Below are 25,581 nucleotides of genomic sequence, written 5' to 3'. Positions count from 1 at the left end.
CAGGCTGGTCAGAACACATCATGCCCATGAGGAAACTGAGGCTTACAGAGGGAAACGAGCCACCTGGGGGTGGCTCGAGGCCCTGTGTTTAATCTGGGGGTTCCTCAATCCCTTGGGAGAAGGCAGTGCTCATGTTTGCTGAACTGGCTTGAGTCCAAAGGCTCTTGGACCCCAGAAACATCCAGGGGGTTCAATCTGCTCTGAGACAGGAGGTCCCCAAGGGAACCAGGTTCTGGTGGGCTGCACCCAATTCAGGCCCCTTGGCACAGGTGGCGCCATGCTGCGGATCCTGTTCCTGGCGCTCTGCAGCCTACTGACCGGCGCACGAGCTGACCCTGGGGCACTGCTGCGGTTGGGCATGGACATCATGAACCGCGGTGAGCTTGTGGGCCCGGGCGTGCGGCTGGGAGGTGGTGCTTGGGGTAGGTGGTAGGTAGCCACTGCTCTTGGTTGCACATCCTGGAGCATCCTGTGAGCTCCGAGTAAATTTATAAGCAAGTGTTATTATTATTCTCCCACTTTACAGAGGGGAGAAACCAAGGACCAGAGAAAATGGGATGATTTTCCCATGCTCCCCTGGCAAGTTAGAGGCAGAGCTGAAAATCCTGCTCCTTTGGAGTCTCTCCTTGGCCCTGATGGCAGGGGTTTTAGCCACAAGTGGGCTATGGGAGTGACAGACAAGGGTCAAATCCCAGCAACAACCTGCTGTGTGACCTCAGGCAAGTTACTTGGCCTCTCTATGTTGCTGTTTGCTCATCTGTAAAGGTGAAATGTAAAGAAATGTAAAATAGGGTGACCAGTCTGTCCCTAGCAGGATAGAATAAAATGTGAGATTAAAATCTCTTGAAGGAGACCTTAGTAAAATGTGTTTTCCACCTCCATCCCCCACTCCACTAGCGCAAGGGAAACTGAGTCACATCCAGGTACAAAAGGCTAATGACTGTTCTACCAACTCAGTGTTTGTCCCCTCTCTGGAATTAGCTTGTGACCATAATGGAGGTGTTTCTGACGGGGTGTTACTTGGGGTTGGGGCCTCTAGGTTTGGGGAATCAGAATTTCTCTGCTTCAGGCCCAAAATCTGCATTCAAGTCCCCAGAGGAGTCCCCTAATCACCTAGGCTTGGGAGTGGCTGGTCCACAGGATAAAGTCAGTACCCTAGGGTTCAAGAGCTTCACTTCATGCCCCCTGCAAACTGCTCCAGTTTCTTTGTCATGTCTGTCCTCACCCTCCGTCCATGCTGAATCTATCCTCTTCCCCCAACTGTGCCACCTTCTCTCCCACCCACCTTTGCACTTGCTGTGCCCTCTGCCCAGACTGATACCTTTTATCCCTTTGCTTCCTACTGAAAATTACCATTCCCCTTTCAAGGACCAACTGATCTGTCACCTCCTCCTGGAAGCCTTCCCCAGCTCTTCTCTTCCTGCCTAAACCCTCGTGCAGCTCCTACAGCTTGTTACTGTCATTGCTGGTGACTCCATCTTCCCTTATTAGGCTGGGGTGCTGTGGGACTCATCTCTGGGTCTCTGCCATCGTCCAGCCCAGGGTGGGGCACAGTGACTCTGAGTGGCCTGGGATACCTGAGTGATTGGCCCAGGGATAATCTCTCCAGCTAAGTGTCTCCACTCCAGAGGTCCAGAGCGCCATGGATGAGAGTCATATCCTGGAGAAGATGGCAGCTGAGGCAGGCAAGAAACAGCCAGGGATGAAACCTATCAAGGGCATCGCCAAGTGAGTGGGGGAGGGGAGCTGGAGGGTGGTGGTTAGGGCAGAGGGTGATGGGGAATGCTGTGCCTAAGATCTTAGGAGGCCAGGTAATGGAGCCGGTGAGGGATGTGGGGTCTCTTCCCTGCCTTGTGCTGTCTTGCTGTGTGGCCTTGGGTGGGTCACTACTCCTGCCTGTGCCTTGACCTCCTCAGCCATTCACTGGGGACAGTTTCTGCTTTGTAGTGAGCAGGGTCATTTTGAGGAGGAAATGAGGTTGGAAAGTCAAATTTCAACTCTGCATGCAACATGAGCTCACTGAATGTATGTGAAATTAATGAAAACATCCTCAAATGGTAGAGCTGGAAAGGCATCAACAATCATCTAATGACAAGAGGGAATTGGTTCCTCTGCCAGTGCCATATGAGATTGATCAGTAGGGGCTGCCTGAAACAATGCACTTGGGAGGGCTCTGAGGCACTATCCGCACTCGGCAGGAACTAGGACTGTGATCAACTAGCAATGTCTGCCAAGAGCTCAGGATGGGCAAGTGGGGGTATGTGTGCCACATCTTTTGTTACCCTGGATCTCAGCTGGTGATTCTCAAACAGGGGTGATTTTGCCTCCAAGAAGACATTTGGCAATGTCCAGAGACATTTTTCGTTGTCACAAGTTGCGGGGACTGGGGGAATGCTACTGACATCTAGTGGGCTGAGGTCAGAGATGCTATTAGACATCCAATAATGCACAAATCAGCCTCATGACAAAGAATTATCCTGTCCAAAATGTGGATAGTGCCACTTTTGAGAAACCCCGATCTAAGCAAGCCTCCCATTTTGTTGATGGGGAAATTGAGGCCCACATAAGGAAATGACACAGCCCAAGGTCACACAGAGTCAGCCATGTGTCCCACCTCCCATATAATGAGTGCTTTCTGTATACAAATTGACTCATGTCCAGCCTTTTGTTTGCATTTCATAATGGCCCCATGAGGCAGGCTTACCCCCATGACATGGGCTAGGGGGCTGGGGTTATCGAAAGGCCTCCCAGTAAAGTGGTGGAGAAGTGGGTGGAGGTCCTGGGTCTTGCCTGCTCAGATCTTATTGGTGTGGCTGCCTGTCCCTTCCCAGTTTGAAGGTGAAGGATGTCCAGCTGCCCGTCATCACACTGAACTTTGTACCTGGAGTGGGCATCTTCCAATGTGTGTCCACAGGCATGACCATCACTGGCAAGAGGTGAGTGTGGCAGGGGAGGGGCAGCGGGGAGGAGAACGGCCTTCCTGTCTCATCCTTACATGCACATTTATTGAGTGCCTACTGTGTACCATCTGAGTGTTGTAATCTGGGATGATGTAGACTTGGTCCCTACCTTTGTCAGGAACCAGACCTAAGCACAATCACAGACTGAGTGACTGATCTAGGACAGATGAAGCATTGAGCAGTGGTGGGGGTCAGAAAAGGTTTTGGGGAGGCAATGACAGCAAAGCAGATTTTAAAGGATGTGTAGGGGTTCACCAAAACAAGGAGGGAGGGAGAAAAGCTGGTTGTGTGACCTGGGGTAGGTCCCATCCCCTTTTCTGTCTTGTAGGGGTTGTCTCCTACCCTTTCTCCCTCTCAGCTGCTCAGATTGTGAGCAAAGAGAAGGCAGGGAGAGTGGACACCATGGCAGAGATGCCCATGGTGCCCGTCTGCTCTGTCCTCCAGCTTCATGGGAGGGAACATGGAGATTATCGTGGCCCTGAACATCACAGCCACCAACTGGCTTCTGTGGGATGAGGAGACAGGCCTCCCCGTGTTCAAGAGTGAGGGCTGTGAGGTCATCCTGGTCAATGTGAAGACTAACCTGCCTAGCAAGTGAGGGGCTCTGTGGCTGGGGAGGAAGGCCGGTCCATATTGCTATGCCCCCCAGCATATCACTTCCTGAGCCATGGAACCTCCTTAACCATGCCCCTTCATGTCCTGTGCCTAAATTCCTGCACTGGTGCACCTGCCCACCTATCCTCAGTGCCTGTGTCCATCTAGCATTCTCCCCAAGGTGGTCAACAAGTTCCTGGACAGCACCCTGCACAAGGTCCTCCCTGGGCTGGTGAGTGGCCCAGAGAAAGCCTCCACCCCTTGTTGCTGGGACTGCTTAGGCCAGGGCTGGCAAATGCATTTCATGTTGGGTGCCGACCCTGATTGGCTGATAGTGGCTGGGAAGGGTTCTGAGACTGTGGCTGGCTCTGTGGAAGAAAGTGCCACAATCATCTAGTGATGTCTGCCATGAACAGAGGAGGAGAAAATGACAGCCTGCATGCACAGCTTGCCAACCGTGCTTTGATGTCCAGTCCCAGGGAAAGAATCCCTGCTAATTTTTGCAGACTTTGATTTGGTCAACAGATCTGGACTCTAGTCCGGGCTCTGCCATTGACTTTCTGTGGGACTTGGGACCTCAGTTTTCTCCCCAGTCCCTGTCCCACCGGGGCTCTTGGGATGGCCCATGGAGTACCATTCAGCTGTGTGGAGGCTCTCTATGCAGGGACCCTGTCAGCTCAGTGCCTTCTCTGCTTCCAGATGTGTCCCGCCATCGATGCAGTCCAGATGTATGTGAACAGGAAGTGGACCAACCTCAGTGGTGAGTGTAGCCCTACCCACACCTTGCCCCTACCTAGGGAAATCAGGATAGATGGACTTTGATGTCCCATTCCCCATCCTAGTGCCTGCTTCCAGACCAGCCTTGGGACTAGAGGAGGCTTGAGGTCATGATGTTCATCTCCCCACTGTCCCGATGGGAAGCCTGAAGTCCCCAGGGAATCTGGGTTCCTTTTCTCTCATCTCCCTATTCAATATTGCATCCCGAACCCCACAAGACTCCAAAGACAGCAGCCCTTCTTTACTCATCCACAAGCCTCATGCCTATGTAGTAATCCAGATGGTGGTAATGCCTGAATCGCCTTTGCTGAGGGGATATACTGCCTCCATCATTTTGGGGTCCCATTTTGGGTCCCAATGTGGGAGAGAGGAAACCTCAGTGACTGGAACTGAAGAAAACTCATTCATGCCCCCAGCAGTGTGGAATGGGAAAAGTCGCTTCACTCTTCTTAGCCTCGGTCTGCTTAGCTGTGAAATAGAGCTGATAATCCTGACCATGCCAGTCTGTTGCAAGGGCCAAGCAGTGATGGCCTTTGGTGAACTCTCAAGCTCTGTGCTGGCCGAGTGATGTGATTTTCCAGGCCAGGAACCATGGCCTCTATTCTACAGATGAAGTTACAGAGGCCCAGAGGTGCTAAGCAAATTGCCTTGAGTCACATGGAGGGCCAGGCGCAGGTAGCAGCTGGCTGGTGCCAGCTTCTCTGGGCTGTTCCTGGGGTTGGTGCCTCTTTGAGTGGAACCTCCTTTTCACACAGACCCCATGCCCATGGGCCAGATGGGCACCATCAAATATGTCCTGAGGTCCACACCAGCCACCACAGCCAGCTACATCCAACTGGACTTCAGTGTAAGCACCTGGGGCCACCTGGGACCTGGGGTCTTAGGCTCATTGGTCTGGGTAGTGGGTGCTGCTTCTGCCAGGACAGGTGGCTGGACTAGGGCTGTGGAGGGAGGGAGGCCCCTCAAGCCCTGGAGGCCAATGCCATGTGGGTGTTTGTGGACCCTGGGCCTCTCCCTCTTTCTGTTCTAAACGTGAACCTTCAGTGCCCCAGCTGGCTTCTGGGGCTGCTGACTTCACACTCATGTTCCCCGCTAGGCTGTTTGCTTCTCCTAGTGAGTGAAGCAAATATTGTCCCCAGTGAATGGCTGAGGAGGTCCAGGCACAGGCAGGAGTAGTGACCTACCCAAGGCCACACAGCAAGACAGCACAAGGCAGGGAAGAGACCCCACATCCCTCACCAGCTCCATTACCTGGCCTCCTAAGATCTTGGGCACAGCATTCCCCACCACCCCCACCTCATCCTCACCCAGTTGTACCCTGCCATTTTACAGATGGGAACGTTGAGACCCTGGGGGAGGGTAGGGCTGGGCTAGGATCCAGCAGTTGGTGTCAGAGATGGGCCCTCACCCAGATCTTCAGAGCTCCAGATGAAGAGGTAAGATGCATCTTCCAGGAACGTGAAATAAAATGCCAAGATGTCAACTCTCTGTGAAGTCTTCCTCCAGCAGGATTCTTGACACGCCTCGTGTCGATTTCTGCCTGCCTCTTTCTCTTGAGAACAAGGCAGAAATCATGTTCTGAATAAATGAAGGCTCCAACCACTCAGAGCAACTGAGGCTACTAAAGCAGTGCTAGGAGAAAGTGCTGGTGGTTTAGTGACTGACTCCCTTATCCTCCCAGGCCTCAGTCTACCCATCTGTACACTGGAAGAGTTGGCCCTATTAATAACATTTAATGATTTGCTGACTTTGGGTTTGGCTGGAGCCCCATTTGCCTGGAGTACTGAGACACTCCTGGCCACCATCCCTCTCAGCCAAAGCTGAGTGTCTCCCTCCCGCTGCCCCATAGCCTGTGGTGCAGCAGCAAAAGGGCAAAACCATCAAGTTTGCTGATGCCAGGGAGGCCCTCGCATTCCCTGAAGGTTATGCCAAAGGCTCGTCGCAGCTGCTGCTCCCAGCCACCCTCCTCTCCGCAGAGCTTGCCCTTCTGCAGAAGTCCTTTCATGTGAATGTCCAGGATACGATGGTGAGCTGTCCAGTTCCCCATTTCCATCTGCCTCTGTCCATTACAATGCAGTCCCTGCCAGTTTTTCTATCATGAAAATTATCCTGGCCTTGTGGACAACACTAGGACTGGAAGATGCAGGACTGATTTGAGTATCTCTCAGCAGTTCATCTCACTATCCACCATCCTCTGTCCATGTAACTACCGTCTACTCATCTGTACATCCAACTGTCCATACAACCAACCATTTATCAACCTACATCTCTAATGTCTTGGCTATCCATCCACCTTCCTTTTATCCAAGCATCACCCACCCACCCATCTTTCTAGCTGTCATGTGTTCATGCCGTAGGTTCTATCTTTCCAACTAGCATCCATCCATCCCTTCATATCATCCACATAACACCTACTACAAAGTCTGATACTGTGGAATGAATGAATGTATGCACCTGCTGTTTACTACCCAAACACCACTACATCCACCCAACTTTCTTTTATCCATCCTCCTACTCATCCACTCATTCAGCCATCCATCCATCCAACCATCCACCCACATGTCCATTCATTCCCCACTGACCTATCCATTCATCTTCCCAACCATCTGTTTACCATTCATCCATGTACCTTTCCATCCATCCTCCCATCCATCAGTCCATTCATCCATTTTCCCATCCATTTATCGTTCTACTCCACCATCTTCCCATCCACTCATCCTCCTATCCACCATTCCTTTCATTCATCCACCCACCCATCTTTCCGTCCACACATCATCCATCCATGTATTCTTCCCTAGATTTCCACCTACCCATCCATCCATTCATCATCCTCCCACCCATTTACCCACTCCTCTGTTTATCCATTTCCCCATCCATCTGTCTATCTATCTCCAAATATGTCTACCCATCCCCTTTACCCCTCACATCTACCCATTCTCCCATCTATCTTTCTGCTTTTTCATCCAACAACATTTTCTTAGCATTTGACCTTGTGCTAAGAGTTATGAGCATTGCAATGTGTAAGTCATCACCTGGGCTGCCCAGAAAGCACAATATTTAGTTAAACTCAGAGTGTAAGTATTGTGATGAAGGGAGCCTCAAAGGGTACAACTTATTAAGTCAGTGGAGATGTTTGTTAGGATGGGCTAGGGAGGACTCCAGCAACCCTAACCTTGACTTTTATTTTGTAGATTGGTGAGCTGCCCCCACAAACCACCGAGACACTGGCTGGCTTCATTCCTGAAGTGAGTGCCCCACCTCCCCATCACCACTGCTCCCGGTCCTGCCCTATTGTCCTCCAGTCTGTCCTGCAGTGGGACTTGGGAGACAGCTTTTCATGCCACATATTCCTTGTCCAATGCTGAAACATCTTTTCTTCTTCATAAAGTACTTTTTGGGTCCAACATAGAAACAGCTCTACTTTTGTGCATTGTACTTTCTGTCCAATAGAGAATAGCCAAATTGTGTATTTTGTTTCTTTTATTTCCTGATAGACACATCCTGGCCTTTGCATGTTGTACTTCCTGTGTCCAACGTAGAAATCAGCTATGTCTTGAGGGACCCCTTATTTCTTTTTTATTTATTTATTTATTTTTTGATTTTTTTTATTTTTTTATTAATTTTTTTGCACACAAAAACAATAAACCTTTTCTAAAAATACATACAAACAAAAAGATGCGTATCAAACATACCAGGAAGGCTGCACATGGGAAGACGGGGAATAGAAATGGGGAGTGGGAATCAAAATAAATGAGAGAGGGACTTTATATGGATCAGTAATAATAACTCAATCCTCTATTTGACGAAGAAGGAGAAGGAAGAAGAAGAAAAAGAAAGTAGGATAAAGGATCAGAAAGGGAGGAAAATAGAAAAAATTAGAGTATGACTCCAGGATAGACCTGCCCTGTTGTCACTGAGTTGGTTGGTTGGTTTGTCTGTTGCATTTTTCATATGCTTCGCCATGTTGGCCAGACTGGTCTCGAACTCCTAGCCCGAAGTGATCAACCCGCCTCGGCCCCCCAGAGTGCCGGGACCACAGGCGTGAGCCACCACGTCCAGCCCCCAGATTGCTTCTGGCCTCCGTGATATACCTCCCAGACGGGGCGGTCGGGCAGAGGCGCTCCCCACATCCCAGACCGGGCGGCCAGGCAGAGACACTCCTCACTTCTTCCCAGATGGGGCGGCCGGGCAGAGGTGCTCCTCATTTCTTCCCAGACGGGGCGGCCGGGCAGAGACGCTCCTCACTTCTTCCCAGACGGGGCGGCCGGGCAGAGGCGCTCCTCACTCCCCAGACGATGGGTGGCCGGGCAGAGGCGCGCCTCACTTCCCAGACGATGGGTGGCCGGGCAGAGGCGCTCCTCACTTCCCAGACGATGGGTGGCCGGGCAGAGGCGCTCCTCACTTCCCAGACGATGGGTGGCCGGGCAGAGGCGCTCCTCACTTCCCAGACGATGGGTGGCCGGGCAGAGGCGCCCCTCACTTCCCAGACGATGGGTGGCCGGGCAGAGGCGCTCCTCACTTCCCAGACGGGGTGGCCGGGCAGAGGCGCTCCTCACTTCCCAGACGGGGCGGCCGGGCAGAGGCGCTCCTCACTTCCCAGACGGGGCGGCCGGGCAGAGGCGCTCCTCACTTCCCAGACGGGGCGGCCGGGCAGAGGCGCTCCTCACTTCCCAGACGGGGTGGCCGGGCAGAGGCGCTCCTCACTTCTTCCCGGACGGGGCGGCCGGGAAGAGGCACTCCTCACTTCTTCCCGGACGGGGCGGCCGGGCAGAGGCGCTCCTCACTTCTTCCCGGACGGGGCGGCCGGGCAGAGGCGCTCCTCACTCCCCAGACGATGGGTGGCCGGGCAGAGGCGCGCCTCACTTCCCAGACGATGGGTGGCCGGGCAGAGGCGCTCCTCACTTCCCAGACGATGGGTGGCCGGGCAGAGGCGCTCCTCACTTCCCAGACGATGGGTGGCCGGGCAGAGGCGCTCCTCACTTCCCAGACGATGGGTGGCCGGGCAGAGGCGCCCCTCACTTCCCAGACGATGGGTGGCCGGGCAGAGGCGCTCCTCACTTCCCAGACGGGGCGGCCGGGCAGAGGCGCTCCTCACTTCCCAGACGGGGCGGCCGGGCAGAGGCGCTCCTCACTTCCCAGATGGGGTGGCCGGGCAGAGGCGCTCCTCACTTCTTCCCGGACGGGGCGGCCGGGAAGAGGCACTCCTCACTTCTTCCCGGACGGGGCGGCCAGGCAGAGGCGCTCCTCACTTCTTCCCAGATGGGGCGGCCAGGCAGAGGCGCTCCTCACTTCTTCCCAGACGGGGTGGCCGGGCAGAGGCACTCCTCACTTCCCAGACGAGGGGGACGGGCAGAGGCGCTCCTCACTTCTTCCTGGACGGGGCGGCCGGGCAGAGGCGCTCCTCACTTCCCAGACGATGGGTGGCCGGGCAGAGGCGCTCCTCACTTCCCAGACGATGGGTGGCCGGGCAGAGGCGCTCCTCACTTCCCAGATGGGGCGGTCGGGCAGAGGTGCTCCTCAATTCCAAGACAGGGCGGCCGGGGAGAGGCGCTCCTCACTTCCCAGACGATGGGTGGCCGGGCAGAGGCGCTCCTCACTTCCCAGACGATGGGTGGCTGGGCAGAGAGGGACCCCTTATTTCAACTGAAGCCACCAGTCTAAGGACTGGCCCTGAGTGAAGTGTTCTCGTTTCTGTAGGTGGCTGTAGCTTATCCAAAGTCAAAGCCCTTGATGACCCAGATCAAGATAAAGAAGCCTCCCAAGGTCACTATGAAGACAGGCAAGAGCCTGCTACACCTCCACAGCACCCTGGAGATGTTCGCGGCTCGGCGGCGGGGCAAGGCTCCAATGTCACTCTTTCTCCTAGAAGTGGTGAGGGAAATCGTTCCCCATTTATTCCCAACCTCTTGGATATTCAAGGCTGGAGGATGGGATTTTTAGTTGATAGCCAAGTCATGGATCAGAGGGATCAGTTAATATTGATTATATCTGATCCTTGGCTCTGCTACTGAACCTTTGAATGGCTGGAAAGCCCAGAAAATGGAGGGTCAGTGGCTTAGTCCTTCCTTTCTCTTTCCTCCCTCCAACATTCTTCAGCAACTACAAAGGCAGTGAAGGGTGCACTGAAGGGACTATGGGTGCCTAGGGAGATCCCAAATCCAATTTGGGGAAATCACAAAGGGCTTCCAAGAGGAGGTGATAGCTGAGCTATGTTTTGAAGGTTGAACAGGAGCTTGCCAGAGAAGGGGTGGGGACAGAGAGTCTTACCAGGGAGACTGGGGACAGAGGACACCCCAGGCAGAGGTTCCAGCATGTGCAAACGCCTGTATCAATAGTATGATGTGTGCAGGGACCTACTGACAGTGCCAGGTATTTTGGGGGATGCAGCCCTGGCTCAGGACAAGGAGGGATGAGAAGCCTGGGCTGGGGCTATGGGGAGATGGCTGGGATCAGTTCCTGAGGATGGGCAGAGAGATGATCCCCTGCTTTGTCTTGGCAATGGTGGTGGTGCTGGGAGGGTGGTGGTCTCTGGCTTTGCCAGCCCTGATTTTGGGGAACTCACTGCCTTCTCCCTGCTTCCTCCCCACCATGCCAGCACTTGAATCTGAAAGTCCAGTACTCAGTGCAAGAGAACAGGCTGCAGATGGCCACCTCTTTGGACAGGTAGGACCCTGCTGCCCTATGCTGGCATCCCTGTTACCTTCACATTTGGCCTTCTGCTCCAGTACACCCCACACTACCGGGCTGATCCACCCAGCACACCCCCAACTACCAGGCTGCTCTAGTTACTCTTCCTGATCTAGAACCTTCAGTGGCTCCCTATTGTCTGCATAATCTTTTCTCAAATCTTAGCCTGGTACTCAAGGCCCTTCTCAAGTTCTTCCACCTCTACTCTCACTCTTCCCCTAGGTCTTTTACAGTGAATCTGGTCATGGGCCCATGCCCCCTTTTCCATTAATAAGCCTTTACCCATGCCATTCCAATGTCACCTGAGAGTCAGAGTCCAGCTCAAATGCCACCTCCTCCACAAAGCCTTTCCTTATACTAATGGCAGCTAACATTTATTTATGGAGCTCTCTCTATATGTGAGGCACTGGCTGCATACATTGTATTCATCACCCTATTTCATTCTTATACTTTGGGAGGAGGGTACTACAAACAGCTTAACATTCGGTCCCTATTAATTCTTGTACTTGCCTTAATAATGAATCATGTCAGGATTAATTATGTCAGGATTCTTTCAGTTGCAAGAGAGAGAATTCCAACTTTAACTGGCTTAAGCCCCAAAGGGAATCCTTGGCTCATATAATTGAAAATTTTAGGGGTAGCTCTTTTTTTTTTTTTTTTTTTGAGACAGTGTCTCGCTCTGTTGCCCAGGCTGAAGTGCAGTGGTGCAATCTCAGCTCACTGCAAGCTCCACCTCCCGGGTTCATGCCATTCTCCTGCCTCAACCTCCAGAGTAGCTGAGACTACAGGCGTCTGCCACCACGCCTGGCTAATTTTTTGTATTTTTAGTAGAGATGGAGTTTCACCCTGTTAGCCAGGATGGTCTCGATTTTCTGACCTCATGATCCGCCCGCCTCAGCCTCCCAAAGTGCTGGGATTACAGGTGTGAGCCACCGTGCCTGGCCTAACTTTAGGGGTAGTTCTGCCTTCAGGTGTGGTTGGATCCAGGCACACAAATGAACTCCTTGAGAATCTATCTCCGTCCTCCTCTTGACTTTGCTACCCACTTTGTTGACTAAATTCTCAGGCAGCTTCTGGGTCATAGACTCACCCGAGGGACTTTGGGTTCAGCCCATCTGAATGACTTGGAATCAGAGTTGGAAAATGGAGGATGTGTTACTGGAATAGAGAATAGATGAGCAGAGCCACCAGATGGCCATCACATGGCCTGTTCTGGTGGCAACATATGTTAGTGCCTCCTGGAGGCTGTGCAGAGGAGGGGGCCGTGGGAAGGGCTCCTGTTCTGTGTCCTGCAAGGATCTGAGACTGCCCAGTTGGGCTGTAAACCTCTGCATAGCTGGCCTTTGGCAGGAGCAATAAACACGAATGGGGGTCCCAGAGGGAAGAGTCAGGACCAGTCTAGTGATATGAGCTTTGAGAAATCATGTGCTGTAACGAAGGGTGGCGAGTGTCCCATCATAGGTAGCAGGCAAGCAGACTCAGGAACACCTGCTCTGAAGACTGTGGAGGGGACTCCTGCATCAGGGAGATGTTGGGGTGCTTGGAACCCCCTTCTCCAGGGCCAGAGCCACTGGTTCTGACCGTTCTTTCCCCTCCCCACCTGGCTTGCTTCCCCACTCCCCCACAGATTACTGAGCTTGTCCCGGAAGTCCTCATCGATTGGCAACTTCAATGTAAGTGTCCCAAGTGCTCTTGCCTGGTCCGGCATGAGGACAAGACTGGGCCTATTCTCCTTCAGAACTGCAGGGCAGAGGCCCTGAAATGGAGGCAGATGAACAGAGCAAGGCCACTGTGAGGCGTGGCGCACCTGACTTGCCATGTGAGCTTAGGAAACTCCCTTAGCCTCTCTGAATCCCTGTTTCCTTTTCTGGATAGAATCTGGACATCTCCCTGGATTGGTTTTAAAAACATTGTCATGAACAGTGGCAGCGTGGGTTGACCTTGGTTGGCCAAACTGTTATTTTTATTAGTTTCTGTAGCTTCAGGGCCCAACACAGAACCTGACCCCAGAAGGTGCCAACACCACCACCACTTACTCTGCGATCATGTGCTTTATCCAAACTCTTTTAATCCTCATGGAAACCCTGGGAGCAGGTGTGATTATAGTTCACTTTCAAAGATGGGGAAACTCAGCAATAGAGCGGTGGTAAGTGAGTGACTCAGCAAACTACTGAGTTTCTGTAGGATCAGAAGTGGGGTCCACAGAGCCACCTCTTGTCTCATGAGTTTTCCTGTTCCTGCACCATGGCCCAAAGCCCCACATGTAATAGGTACTAAGCAGAGGTGAAGGACACGGGTCTACAGTCCAAATAGAGCCAAGGCCAGGCCCAGTTTTGATGCCAGCTGGACAAACCATTTGATGTCTAATATTCACTTCTGTGGTCCCCAGGCCTAGCCAGAGAGGGCTGAAAAGATCTGTTGAATGGTATTGGACTGAATGGAATGTGGATGTTTTCTCTTTCTTCTCTCCAGGAGAAGGAATTAACTGGCTTCATCACCAGCTATCTCGAAGAAGCCTACATCCCAATCGTCAATGGTGAGGGCTCCAAAAGGCTTTGGACTATGGTGCCAAGAAGCACTTTAAGCAATAAGGGATGCCACCTGGGTGGTCTCAAAGCCCTATCACTGGGCCCAGATGGGGGAAGATAAAAGGGAGTGGAAGATAATTGCTGTATCTTTGAAGTGAATATAGTCTTAATGTCACCTGTCTGAAGACAAATGCCTCTCCCACAATTTGGGCTCTGACACTTGACCCCATATCATAACCCCACATCTTGACCTGGGATGTAAATACATCACAAATCAGGCATATTAGCTCTTTGCTGGCACAGCTGGCAGGCATCATGAATCAATCACTGCACTATTTCCCACTATCCCTACCCCAGTCTGCCACTCCTTAATCAATTGCACAGCAGTCAGGCTGATATGACTCTTACTCTATTTCTCAGATATGCTCCAAGTGGGGCTCCCACTCCCAGACTTTCTGGCCATGAATTACAACCTGGCTGAGCTGGACATAGTGGAGGTGAGAGGAGGGGCTGGGGGAGGTCATGTCAATCAACACTGTCAGCCAATGAGTGATGAGCAAGAGCCTACCTCTCTCAAACTGGAAGGGGTAGAGCCTGGGAGGGCAGGTGGCCATCAGTATAATCCTGCCCCTCAGAACCTAGAACCCTCCTTGACCAGGGATTCCATAGAAGGATACTTGGACTCTGCTACTCTCTTGTTCCGCCCCCTTGGGCCAATTACTTCACCTCTGTCTGTGTCTCCTTTCTACGGTGCATAAAATGGAGATGATAATACAGATATTGTCCTCATAGAGCTGTTATTATGCTTCACTAAGATCATTTACCTAAAGGCACATAGTAAGTGCTCAATAAATATTAGCTTTGTATTGCATGCCAGCCTTTGAGCTTGGAGTGGTAAATGTACATTTTTCTTATCTGATCTCTCTACTCTGGGAAGTGGGGGTGCTTGTCCTCACTTAACAGTTGAGAAAATTGAAGGTAAGAGAGGTAAAGGGACCTCTCCAGGGTCACAAGGCAAGTCTACTTCAACCTTTGCTTAAACACCACACTGGTTTCCATTTCCTGACAAGGGGTCCAGTTCCATTCCATCCCTGGGCCTAAGTGCTCCCTGGTCATTGCTCTTCTACCCCTTTGCCTTTTGCCAGAATGTCCTGATGCTGGACTTGAAGCTGGGCTGACCATGGCAGAACTCCCCTGCCAGCTGCCTGCTTACCACCAACCACCTGCACCCCATGGAGGACACCCCCTGATTGGAGCCAAGTGGGCCTGGCCCCCTACCACTGGTCACTTTGACAAGGAGTGAATGGGTCAGGCCCAGGCTGGAGCCTTGCCAATAAACAGGAGAAAGGCTCTTACAAATATCTGATGCTTCGGTCTCTTTATTTTTTTAAGTGACAAATCTGTGTGTGGTGATTCTTTCCTTTTGGTAGGTTTTGGGGTCTAAGACCAGCTTGGAATCTGGAGGGCAGCTGGTCACAGCTTGGGGGAGTTCTTGGGCACATATTGAGTACCTGCTCAATGCCATGCCCAGGGCTTTACTTGTACCATCTCATTTAATCTACACAATAACTCTATGGGTGGAGGGCAAGTGTTATCCCCACCTTACAGATGAGGAAATTGAGGCACAGGGTGGCCAACTCCCTTGTCCAAAGTCATACAGTTTAGCAAGTGGCAAAGCTCTTCCCACCTTAGCCATGTGCAAAATCCTGGCAACTTGAGGATGGCTGTATTCACTTGGAACCTGTTACCCCAGGAGCCTTCCCTGTGTCACCTTCTTTAATCCTCACAGCAGTTGACAGGGGTGAGAAAGGTCCCCATTTCACTGATGAGATTGAGGCTCAGAGAGGTGGAATGACTGGCTTAAGCCACCTGGCAAGTCAGGAGGCAGAGCTGGGATTGGAATTTGGGCTGTGAAGCCAGCTTGCCTGGGTTCAAATCCTTCCTCTGCCTCCTCTTTGCTGTGTGTCCTGGGCAAGTCACATCACCAATCTGAGCCTTAGTTTCCTCACCTGTAAAATGAGAATGATGGCAGTACCAACCTCTGTTGCGGGAAGTCAGGGAACCCAAAAGGAGGGGACCGGCTGAAGCCATGGCAGAAGAACATAAATTCTGAAGATTTCATGGACATTTGTTAGTACCCCAAATTAATACTTTTATAATTTCTCATGCCTGTCTTTACTGCAATCTCTGAACATAAGTTGTGAAGATTTCATGGACATTTATCACTTCCCCAATCAATAGTCATAATTTCCTATGCCTGTCTTTACTTTAATCTCTTAATCCTGTCATCTTCGTAAGCTGAGGATGTATGTTGCCTCAGGACCCTGTGATGATTGTGTTATCTGCACAAGTTGTTTGTAAAGCATGTGTATTTGAACAATATGAAATCTGGGAACCCGGAAAAGAACAGGATAACAGTGATTTTCAGGGAACAAGGGAGATAACCATAAAGTCTGACTGCCTGCTGGGCCAGGAAGAACAGAGTCATATTTCTCTTCTTTCAGAAAGCGAATAGGAGAAATATCACTGAGTTCTTTTCTCGGCAAGGAATAACCCTGGAAAAACGAATGCATTCCCAGGGGGAGGTCTCTAAAATGGCCACTCTGGGAGTGTCTATCTTATGCAGTTGTAGATAAGGGATGAAATACGCCCTGGTCTCCTGCAGCGCCCCCAGGCTTGTTAGGATTGGGAAATTCCAGCATGGAGAAATTCTAGTCAGACCGATTGTCTGCTCTTGAACCCTGTTTCCTGTTAAGATGTTTATCAATGACAATGTGTGTCCAGTGGAACATGGAACCTCATTAGTAATTCTAATTTTGCCCTGGCCTTGTGATCTTGCTCTGCCCTCATTTGTCTTGTGATATTTTATTGCCATTGAAGCATGTGATCTCTGTGACCCAACAACCTATTCATACACTCCCTCCCCTTTGAAAATTGCTAATAAAAACTTGCTGGTTTTGCAGCTCGGGGACATCATGGAAGCTGCCAACATGTGATGTCACCCCTGGAGACCCAGCTGTAAAATTGCTTTCTTTTGTACTCTTTCTCTTTTACTTAGGGAAAATAGAAAAGAACCTACATTGAAATATTGGGGGCTGGTTCCCCCGATAAACCTCAGGACCAACTTCAGCAGAGTCGTTGTGAGGATCGCATGAGTGAAATCTTAAAAGGTGCTTAGTACAGTGTCTGGCACAGAGTAAGTGCTCAACAAATGTTAGCCACAGGTGGGTTTTTGAGTCAGAGAGATGTGTACAAGTGTTTTTGTGTTGGTGTGTGGGCAGGTAACTACGTGGCCCTGAACCAGTTCACTGTATAAACAGCCTGTGGATGAGCGACCTGGTGGGAGGGTCTGTGCAGAGGCAGGGCCAAGAGTGGAGGTTTGTGTGTGAAAGGCCCCTGGTGTCCATCCGTGTCTGTGTGTGTCTGTGTTCCCATGTTCACTTGCACATAGTCTGTGCCAAGGGTGTTTCTATGTCTTTCATTCGTGTGAGGATCAGCTCCCTGACATTTGCCATATCTGTCCCCAGTGCCTCTCCTGGGATTCACACTGATGCTATTCTTTAAACTGACTCATTTTTTACATAAATTATGTTTACATGTAATCAAGTTAAAATACATCTTAAATGTATTCTTTTTAAAAAAAAATTCTGTCAAAAGATTAAACTAAATCAATTTGTGAAGGAAACAGTAAGATGTTGCATCTGGCTTGAAAGAGAATTCAAAGTGCAGACACGTACACAAGCCATCAGGGATGTGGAAACGAATTTGCCAGAGGCTTGTTCTGCCCTTCACATGCATTCCTATGGTTCATCTATAGCTTCCAGAGTTGAAGAGTAGCTGAAAAATACACTATTGATGATACGGCTCAGAGTCAGGCAATGAGTAAAGATCCAGAGATATTTTGAGGTAACAAAATAACTTTAATGCTAGTTGATAAGGAAAATTATTTCTTAGTGCTCATCAAAAACATGGCTTTCCCACTCAGGTTTATTTGTAAATCAGATAGAACTACCATCTCACTTTATCAGTTCTATCCAATGTTAACATTAACACCAAGAAGAGGAAGCGGTATATGACAGAAATATATGTGTATGTGTGTATATATATATACACACATACACACATAAAGTGTATACATATATGGATAGTTTACATTTCCCAGGCAGTATTCAGAAAAACTAAAATAAAAAGGAAACAAACACAAATATAATTTTATTTTGTCTTAGGACAAATATAATTATTTTGTCTTAGGAAAATCATATATTTTACATATATATGCATACTATATATAATGCCTACATGCATATTAATATATATGTATGCATGTACATTCACTTTATCATATGCTACATCCGTTTGATTTTTTAGATGGTAATTCAAGTTTGATCTTTGTTCTGGGCTACTTTGTTTTCTCTCAACTGTCAAGTTACGTCTTATCAATACTTTAGAGAGTGGGTCAAGGCAACACAGATGAAAAGGCAGACTTCAGGAGGCTAAAATCACTAGTGATGTAGGGGGCAATGTGGGAGTTATCAACTTCCTCTCTCTTTCCCCCAGTAGTGTTGACCATGAGAGTGGCCTGGGAGGACCACCATGTAGACTCCCTCTCACTCATAGTGGGGCAAACCAAACAGCTGGGGCTGGAAGTCCTGCAGGGAACTCAGCACCAGGGTGGCCTTTCTGGTCAGGTCTTGGCTCAAGTTTCCATCTGGAACCATGACCACCTGCATCCTGGCAGCCAGGGCTGCCTCCATCCCGTTGGGTGCATCTTCAAAGACAAGGCACTCCTCCACAGGAGGAGGCGGAGAGAACCTCCTGGCACAAGTCAGGAATATGGCAGGGTCGGGCTTGCCACTCTTCACTTCGGGTCATCTCCCAGCACGATGGGATGCAACAGGCTGAAGAGTTCTTGTGCCTGCTTATCTTCACCTCGAAGGATGCGGACTGTGAGCTGGTGGCCACGGCAAAGGGGATGTTGTGTTTCCAAAGGTGGAGGATGAGTTTCTCAGCCCCCTGGCATGAGCGCCGCGGGTGGGGAACACATCCCTCAGCCTGACTTGGCTTTCTTCCAACAGCTCTTCCTTGGACACCACCAGGGGCTGCAGGACCTCCATGACCACCTGCGCCACCTCCAATGCCTTCTTACCCATGGCCAGGGACTTCACATCCCTGGTGTATTCCTTTTCATAGCGATTACATATGTCTTGATACACCACTGAACAGAGCCTTTCAGTGTCCAGAAGCAGGCCATCCACGTCAAAGAGGAGGTGGGTGGTGGGCCGCAGGGGTACAGCCATGATGCCTCTGCCTTGGGCTGCATTGGGGCAACCAGGAGGTGCGCATGCACCCGCCAGCCCTGCACACCCACTGTGGGTTCCTGCAAAGGACTTCTAAGTGGAGCCCACAAATCAGTGTCACTTGCTTAATGTCTTTTTTAAAAATCTAGACTGGGTGCAATGGCTCACACCTGTAATCCCAGCACTTTGGGAGGCCAAGGGTGGGTGGATCATGAGGAGATGGAGACCATCCTGGCCAACATGGTGAAACTCCGTCTCTACTAAAAATACAAAAATTGGTTGGGTGTGGTGGTGCACACCTGTAGTCTCAGCTACTCTGGAGGCTGAGGCAGGAGAATCACTTGAACCTGGGAGGTGGAGGCTGCAGTGAACTGAGATCACACCACCACTCCAGCCTGAGTGACAGAGCGAGACTCCATCAAAAAAAAAAAAAAAACTTTAACTATGGGGAGAAAAATGTAATCGGGGCCTCCTATGATCAGCTGGTGCCCCAGCCCTGGAAATTATGGGGGTGGTGGCTATGTGTGTCCATATGTCTGTTGGCGTGTGTGTGTGTGTGTGTGTGTGTGTCAGAATGTCTGTCTCCCCGGGGTGAGGCTCTGGATGTGGGAGATTGGGGGCATCTTTGTGAGTGGGTCTGTGTCTGGGCACATGCATGTGTCTGTGGGTGGTGTGGTGTAGCCAGAGGCCTGATCAGGCCAGTGCTCCCCTAGCCATGGGGCCCTGGCAGGTAAACCCTGTCCCAGCCTGGCCCAGGCCCATGCCACAGAGGAGGGAGGGCCCCTCTTGCCCCGTCCCAGATGCCAGGGCCGTTCCCTTGTCCTTCACTATGAGCTCTAATCCCGTCACTCATCATCTCCCCAGCTCTGGGACAATGGCAGCCTTGAGGGAGGCCTGGCAGGTTCAGATGCTGGGGTAATCCATGGGCTGCTGATGCCTGGCCCTGAGCATGCCAAAGATGCCCCTCTGCCCCCAACCCCCCCTTAGATGTTCCCACAGCACACTTATGGCTACCTAAAGCCTTGCTGCCACCCTCTCCAGGCTTAGTGTGCTGATGGGGAAACCAAGGCACAAGCTGTTAGGGTTTGAAGGCCTGGCTTCTTGCCAGGCCTTGGGTACTGTGTGGCCTTGAATAAGCCACAGCTCCTCTCTTAACCTCAGTTTACTCATCTTTACAGTAAGGAAGGGGTTGTATGCTCTGACCTCTAATGTGATGTCAACAGTCTTTGAGTGGTCAGTTCCTCCAGATTCACCCTGAGCAGAAAATGGGGGCTGGACTGGCAAGGGAGCCCTACTCCATGACCCCACTCCCTGGGGAGGCAGTGATAGGAGGTCTGCTGGGCACTGCTCACCTCCCAGACTCCTCCAATCCCAGATAAGAAAGTAGAGGCCCAGAAAGATGAAGTGACCTGCCCAAGGGCACATGGCACACGTGGAGCTGGACTTGAACCCTATCTTCCTGAGTCCAAGTCTCTTCCTCGCTCCTTCACACCACACTCAGCAGTGGAATGCAGTGTACTTCTTTCAAGAAAGTGCGGCTCAAGGCCACAGAGTCAGAAAAGAGCAGAGTGAGGTCTTCAATTCTGGGCCCATGGCTATTGACCCGCCAGCACCTGCCAGACAACCTCACCCTGGGAAAATGGAGACCACACAATGTTCCCCACACCTGTATTCATGCCAGTACCCACCTACCTTGCTTTCTCCCTTCTCAGCCCACTCTCAGCTCGAGTAGCATGGGGAGGCCTCCCAGGGATCTCACCACCATCTGCACCCTTGGCCCCCCTCCCTTGATGCCTTAAAGTTCATTTCTAGGATAGCTGTCCTCATGGCCATACCAATTAGGTGAGGGGGGCCACCTTTAATATGAGCCCATTTTGCAGATGAGAGAACTGTGGCTTTGTGAGTTAAGTCACTCAATTGTGAGTGACAGAGCCAGAATTTGGACCTAGAAATTTTGGCTCCAGAGCCTTTACTCTAGCAACTAATGCCTAGGGGTATTTCTCCTCATCAAGTCCCTCCCTTGCTCTAATCCTTTCCTTGGCTCCCCATCACCCTCACCAGGGATCTCAAAAGGGCTGCATATCATATTGCCTTGGGGGCTTGTTAAACATCCCCCTAGGTGTTTGTCAGTGGAATCAGGGTTGCCAAAGGTGAGGCCAAGAGATATCTATTTTAATGAATCCCTTCCCGTGGGCAGGCCCAATCCCTGACCTGGCTTTGGTGCATGAGGGGATATGGGGATGCCTGGGGAGCTTACGGATGTGTCAGAGTCCCCTGTGGGGTGGGGATCAGGAAGGAGGAGGAGAGACGAGGCAGGCCAGAAACAACTAGGTAGCATTTTCCTCTCTTCCAAGAGGCTAGGCTGGGCAGTGGTTAAGACAGCGAGTGTTAGACGGTCTGGCTGGACTCCTGTGTGACATCCGGCAAGCTGCTTACCCTTGCTGAGACTTGGCTCCTTGAGTGTAAGAGGAGGAAATAATAACAGCACTGATCTCACTGGGTCTTTGTGGTGACTAGATGTGCTCACATACAGCAGGTGCCTTGTACACGGTATGTGCTCAGTGAATGCTGGTGTTAGTTTTCTTTCCTCTTCCTTCAAACAAATGCCTTAAAAACACTGGGGATACCCAGCACAGATGAGGCTGTGGAGTAGCAGCAGTGACCACGTGCAATGGCATAATGCTTGGGGGAACCATAGCCATAGAGAGTATGGCTAAACATGCACATGCATGCTGTGCTCCAGCAATTCTGCTCCTTGTTATTTACCCAACATAAATGAAGAATAAAAACATAGGCCCAAGCTGGGTGGTGGCTCACGCCTGTATTCCCAGCACTTTGGGAGGCTGAGGTGGGAGGATCACTTGAGCTCACGAGTTCAAGACCAGCCTGGCCAACATAGTGAAATTCCATCTCTATGAAAAATACAAAAATTAGCCAGCTGTGGCGGTGCATGCCTGTAATCCCAGCTACTCAGAAGGCTCAGTCAGGACAAATGCTTGAGCCCAGGAGGTGGAGGTTGCAGTGAGCTGAGATCACACCACTGCACTCCAGCCTGGGTGACAGAGCAAGACTCTGTCTCAAAGAAAAAAAAAATGTCCACAAACAAGACTGTTCCTAGCAGCTTCATTCATAATAGCCAACACCTGGAAAGCCCAGGCACCTCTGGACAGGAAAATGGACAAACAAACTGTGGGGATTCACACAATCAAGTAGTACACAGCAAAGAAGACCGAGTCACTGCCTCACACAATGGGAGCGAGGAAGCCACGCAAATAAAGCACACTGCAGTTGCACTTAGTGACCCCCAGGAACACGCTGGACTCAGCACTGAGTTAGCAGTCAGGACAGTGGTCACCCCCAGGCGGGCAGTGACTTGGAGGGGACACAAAGAGGGCTTTGAGAGGGCTCCATTTGTAAAAATTCATCACACTGTATACTTGTGATCTGTGCCCCTTTTTGTGTACATGGTTTAGATTTTAGTAAAAAGTTTATCTTTTAAAAAAGTATGGTGTGGTTGAGTAACCTGGTCCAGGGCCCAAAGTCATCAGAATGAACATTGTAGGGTGAGGGCTTTACAGATGATTGAGGTAAACAAGGCAAATGCCATCCTTCTTCCCCATCTTAGCAGGCAGAGGTTCAGGGCCCCACTCAGGAGACAGACCCACAGACTCACAGAGCCACAGACACAGTGACAGCTTGGCATGTCACAGATTCTGAGAGAGGAAATCCCTGGGGACTGTGGGAGCTCAGAGGTGATACCTTATGCAGCTTGGAGCTCATGAAGGCTTTCTGGAGGAAGAGATGCCTGAGCTGGTGCCTTCAGAAGAACTGCCAATGAAAGCCAAAGTCTGTAAATCCACACAGTGGCTTCCAGGGCTTCATCACACATTGTTGGCCGCCTATCTCTCACTCCCCTCCAATCACATGGCCCCCCTGCTGTTCCTAGAACACCACCCTAGGCCTTTGTGTGGGGGTCCCTCTGGTCAGCAGGCTCTTCCCAGACAGCCATCTGACTCCTTCCCTCTTCTCCTTCCGGTCAAAAGTCACCCCTGCTCCAATATGAGGCCTTCCCTGACCACTCTATTGAAAATGGCACCCACTCCCCACACTCCCGAGCCCCTTCCCTGCTTTATTTTTGTCGTTAGCTTCCAGCTTACTGTATTTGTTTTGAGATGGAGTCTCACTCTGTCGCCCAGGCTGGAGTGCAGTGAGGCAATCTCGGCTCATTGCAACCTTCGCCTCCCAGGTTCAAGTGATTTTCCTGCCTCAGCTTCCCAAGTAGCTGGGATTACAAGTGTGCGCCACCAAGCCTGGCTAATGTGTGTGTGTGTGTGTGTGTATATATATATATGTATATTATTTATTTATTGATTTATTTTGAGACAGAGTCCCTCACTGTCACCCAGGCTGGAGTGTGATCTCGGCTCACTGCAAGCTCCGCCTCCCGGGTTCACGCCATTCTCCTCTCTCAGCCTCCCAAATAGCTGGGACTACAGGCACCTGCCACCACGCCCAGCTAATTTTTGTATTTTTAGTAGAGACAGAGTTTCACAATGTTGGTCAGGCTGGTCTTGAACTCCTGACCTCGTGATCTGCCTGCCTCGGCCTCCCAAAGTTGGGATTACAGGCTTGAGCCACCACGCCCAGCCCCGACTTACTGTATTATGTGCTTATTTGTCCCTTTCAGAGCTGTGCTGTCCAATATGACAGCCAATAGCCACACATGGCGATTGCCTGAAATGTGACAAATCCAAATCTTGGTGTGCTGTAAGCAGATTTTGAAAACTTAGTATGAGAAAAAAAAAAGTAAAGTACCCCATTCATAGTTTTCTGTTGGTTATATGTTAAATGAGAATATTTTGGATTTGGTGGGGGTAAATAAACTAGACTATTATAATTAATTTCACCTGTTTCTTTTTACCTTTCAAAAAATGTGGCTACTAGAAAGTTTTAAATTGCATTGCATTTCCACTAGTCGGCTCCTTCAGGGCAGGGGAGTTTGTCTCTTTTATTTACAGCGATTTCCACAGCATCTAGCAGACAGTGGGTGCCTCACAAATGCCTGCAGTGGAGTGAATGAATGGATGCATTTCTCATCGCTGTCATCTGGACCAGCCTTGGAAAGGGGACAAAGCTCTGGAATTCTGGGGATACTGAGCCTTGGGAGGTCGGGATGGAGTTGATACCCCTCCCCCAAGTGTGCCCAGAGTCCCTGTCTCCAGGACCATAGCCCTCTCCATGTGAGGCCTGGGGTGGGGGTGGCGGAGGGTAGAAGACCCAGCAGCTTTAAGTCCCTTCTTTCCCTCCCTAGGCCTTCGCAGGGGAAGGGGCGTGGTAGGCAAGGTGGATTCTGTGCCATTGGAATGGCTCTTGGGGAGGCTTGGAGGGAGCCCAATAGGTGGCTGAATGGGTAGGTGGCAGGGCCCCACACCTCACCCCTGGCTCTGAGGGAGGTGGCTGCCTGTGCAGCCCCCACGCCTTCACTCCCATTCCTGGGCACCGACCCCAGTCCCCTTACTCGCCTCCAAGGAGGAAGGCTTAGCCCAGGCCCTCGGGGAAAACCGCAGTTTGCTTCTGACATGACATATTGACGGGTTTCTGGCGGCTGTGGCCCCTTTGTGTCCTCAGAGCTGCGTGGGCATATAAGGGCCACCCCTCAGCTCAGGTGGGTGGAGGAACCGACAGGAGGCCGGGAGCCCCCACCTACCCCTTGTGGAGCTGCAGGAGCGAGGGTAAGACAGCCTGAGGCAGCCCTGCTCTTGTCCTGAAGCCCAGCCATTGACCCCACCACCTTCTGCCCTCCCATATGAATGATGGGCACGGAAAGAACTCACCCTAGGAGGAGACTGGGGGTACGAAGAGGGTGGATGAAGAGAAAAACCATGTTACAGATCTGGGGCCCAGAGAGAGGCAAAGACTTGTGCACATTCACAGCCAGAGGGGTGGGCAGGGGATCCCTGTCCATAGGATGATCCTATGGAGGAGAGTTACAGGAGTGCCCATTTTTCTCCTGGCCAGTGACATGCTGCTGAATTTCTATCCCCTGCCCTCTCAGCAGGGACCCCTTCTGACACACAACCATGCACAGAGGCCTTAGACATGGTCCCTGCCTTCGTGGAGTTTACAGGGAAGAGAAATGAGGACACAAATAGATGCATAATTGCAAATGGAGATCAGCACCTTAAAATAAATATTCTGGGTGATGTTTAGTGACAGATGGATTTCTTTAGACAAAGTGAAGGACGGAGGCCTCTCCAGGGAGGCAATGTTTATCCAGAACCTCAATGATAAGGAGTCAGCCATGCAAAGAACTGGGGTGGAGCCTTCCTAACAAGGAACTGCATGTGCAAAGGCCCTGGGGTGGGAAGGGGCCTGGCATGTTTAAGCTCAAGGAGGGCAAAGAGGCAGGCAAGGATTTTGTGGGTAATGGCAAGAAGCCCGGGTTTCAACCCAGGGTAGCCGGGAGCCACTGAAAGGTTTAAGCAGGAATGACGGGTGGGCATAGATGGATATGTGATTGGGTGGGCAAATAGGGAACTGCTTAAAGAAAAATCCCACTCTCTGAACTTAGCAGATTAGCCATGACCCCACCTGCCACCCCATTCCCTTCTTCAACAAGATTTGGGGTGGAGGCAGGGGAAGGAGAAAGATAGGACATGTTAAGTCTAAGTGTTGGGTGTCCCCAGTCAGCTAGACCTTCTGAAAGAGCCTCATGAGCCGGTGGGAAGCAGCTCCTGG

At 51.1% G+C, this 25,581-nt stretch overlaps 1 protein-coding gene and 1 pseudogene across 1 annotated transcript; one reads left to right on the top strand and one right to left on the bottom strand.

Moving 5' to 3' along the window:
* The first annotated feature begins 277 nt into the window (after positions 1–277).
* BPIFB6 (BPI fold containing family B member 6) lies at positions 278–14,724 on the top strand. The gene is made up of 15 exons (XM_030826560.1): positions 278–374; positions 1,629–1,728; positions 2,832–2,936; positions 3,405–3,554; positions 3,723–3,786; positions 4,254–4,314; positions 5,087–5,178; positions 6,181–6,357; positions 7,523–7,576; positions 10,029–10,202; positions 10,927–10,994; positions 12,646–12,691; positions 13,491–13,554; positions 13,967–14,043; positions 14,692–14,724. Exons 1-15 carry the CDS (start codon positions 278–280, stop codon positions 14,722–14,724), a joined length of 1,362 nt encoding a protein of 453 aa, XP_030682420.1.
* Positions 14,725–18,153: 3,429 nt separating this feature from the next.
* Positions 18,154–18,843, bottom strand: LOC100593489 (annotated as a pseudogene).
* Positions 18,844–25,581: the final 6,738 nt, after the last annotated feature.

This window comes from Nomascus leucogenys, chromosome 13 (assembly GCF_006542625.1).
Source record: "Nomascus leucogenys isolate Asia chromosome 13, Asia_NLE_v1, whole genome shotgun sequence".
In the NCBI taxonomy this organism is placed as follows: domain Eukaryota; kingdom Metazoa; phylum Chordata; class Mammalia; order Primates; family Hylobatidae; genus Nomascus; species Nomascus leucogenys.
The sequence above is the reverse complement of the archived record's forward strand: the minus strand, read 5'-3'. Positions and strand labels throughout refer to the sequence as shown.

What these genes read in the sequence shown, in the direction of transcription:
- BPIFB6 (XM_030826560.1), top strand. Translation starts at nt 278, where the DNA reads ATGCTGCGGATCCTGTTCCTGGCGCTCTGCAGCCTACTGACCGGCGCA. An exon ending in ATGACCATCACTGGCAAGAG is followed by an intron (nt 2,937 to 3,404) that starts GTGAGTGTGGCA and finishes TCTGTCCTCCAG; the next exon opens with CTTCATGGGAGGGAACATGG. An exon ending in ATGGCCACCTCTTTGGACAG is followed by an intron (nt 10,995 to 12,645) that starts GTAGGACCCTGC and finishes ACTCCCCCACAG; the next exon opens with ATTACTGAGCTTGTCCCGGA.